The sequence below is a fragment of the Mya arenaria genome, chromosome 7 (genome assembly GCF_026914265.1).
Source record: "Mya arenaria isolate MELC-2E11 chromosome 7, ASM2691426v1".
Lineage (NCBI taxonomy): Eukaryota > Metazoa > Mollusca > Bivalvia > Myida > Myidae > Mya > Mya arenaria.
In genome coordinates, this window is record NC_069128.1 from 17,454,396 (window position 1) to 17,456,087 (window position 1,692).

The following is a 1,692-nucleotide window of genomic DNA, read 5'->3' on the forward strand; positions in this document are numbered from 1 at the left end:
AAGGAATGCGTAATGGAAGTCGATCACTATTCTGTGAATAATTTTGTTTATCGTGTATGGAAATATGAAGCAAATTACGTGTTTATGGGACTCCGACAGCCGAACAGTTCTGGTATTAAGATTAGGAGCAACCCGGATGTGATAAACGGGGAAATTTGGATCTGGACTTTCTGGGGTAAGGACGGAGCCCAGGAGTTCCTGAGATGGCCAATCGAGTTTGGAATATGGTCAATGGGTATCCTGTATCAATCCGTTTTACGACAGCCTAAAGTGCTACCGGTGGGTTTGAAACGAATCAGCGGCGATTGCTCCAACCTCACGGTTGGAAATAAAAATGATGACCTGGCGATTAGTAAGGCGATTAATGCGCTAACTGTTGCGCTGATAAGCAATTTTTCGGATGGGTTAAAGTTCGGACCAAGCTACTATTGTTACACAAGAAAACGAGACATTACAGCGTACATGCAAATTATATGTGAGAACATTGTTTGTCCATTCGAAGGCATTGAGCAAGTTTGCTGCGACTACAGATTCAACAAAACAACGCTCAGACGCAAAGTCATCTGTCCAGAAAATGAATTCATGTATGACACTATATCTTGGATTGTGCCCATAATGTTGGCCATCATTCTTTTTATTTACTTCCCTATACTTCTATTGTTTGTCGCGTACAAACTATTTGACGATCCTTGTGCGACATATGTAACACCAAGCCGTACAGAACAAAATTTAAAAGAATCCGACGACGGGTGCCTGGATTTAGGAATGGACGGACTCTGTCACACTACCGAGATCTATTTACTAGAGGGGTATAAGCATGTCAGTTTTTTCAAAACAATATTCATGCCCCTTGCTTTTCTTAAGAGAGCAACAGTAACGGTAAAAACACGTTTCATATGCCTGCTGTTAGGTAGATTGACAAGAGTAGCTTTTCCATTTGTAACCCTTAGTATAATTGGTCTTCAGGCATATATTGATTCCTCAAATTTGCAAAGTTTCATTAGGACGAGCGTGAAATTAGGCGTTCCATATGGGCTGCGGTCAATAATCACGGGCTACGAAATGAGTAGAACAAACTTCCTACCCTTCCTTGGTGGTCCTTTTGTAGCCCTGTCGTGTTATGTTGTAGTCACCTCAGTCTTGCTTATGATTCCAGAGTCTTTACCGACGTTTCTCGCTAAAGGTTTGAGGCCAACAGCAATGGTTCTTTATCTCCCATATGCGAACATTTGAAAACCCTCAAACGTTTTGGATCACTTAGGTTCACAGAAAAATCAATGGGATACTTGCTTTTGTTTCGTTTTATAGTTTCACAAGTTCTCATGGTGTTGAATCTCGATTTCTGGAAAACATCCATTGCTATACAACATGATCGCTGGCAAAGAATTTACAATAGAAATGGTAATTGTTGCATTCTAATTCTCTTTCCCCTGTACTTAGTCATTTGTATTGCAGAATTGGCTTTGACATATATTGTTTACGGTCTACCAATAATATCTTTCGGACGTCTTGTTATAACAAGCTATTGTTCTGCTTTACCTCAGCCTAAAAGAAACTCGCTATACCGGAGTTTTGCCCTATGTCTTAAACTTTTTACATTCATAGCAGTACTCTTCTTTCTGTATATGTTGTGCGCGGTCTTCCTTGAAACCACTTTATTTCTTACAAGAATTTGCATATTCTCCTACACGG

The 1,692-nt window shown here is 40.1% G+C and overlaps 1 protein-coding gene across 1 annotated transcript; it reads left to right on the forward strand.

Annotated features, from left to right (window-relative positions):
* The first annotated feature begins 231 nt into the window (after positions 1–231).
* LOC128240973 (uncharacterized) lies at positions 232–1,423 on the forward strand. Its single transcript, XM_052957960.1, has one exon. The coding sequence runs from the start codon at positions 232–234 to the stop codon at positions 1,231–1,233; it is 1,002 nt and encodes a 333-aa protein (XP_052813920.1). The 3' UTR covers positions 1,234–1,423.
* Positions 1,424–1,692: the final 269 nt, after the last annotated feature.

What these genes read in the sequence shown, in the direction of transcription:
- LOC128240973 (XM_052957960.1), top strand. Translation starts at nt 232, where the DNA reads ATGGGTATCCTGTATCAATCCGTTTTACGACAGCCTAAAGTGCTACCG.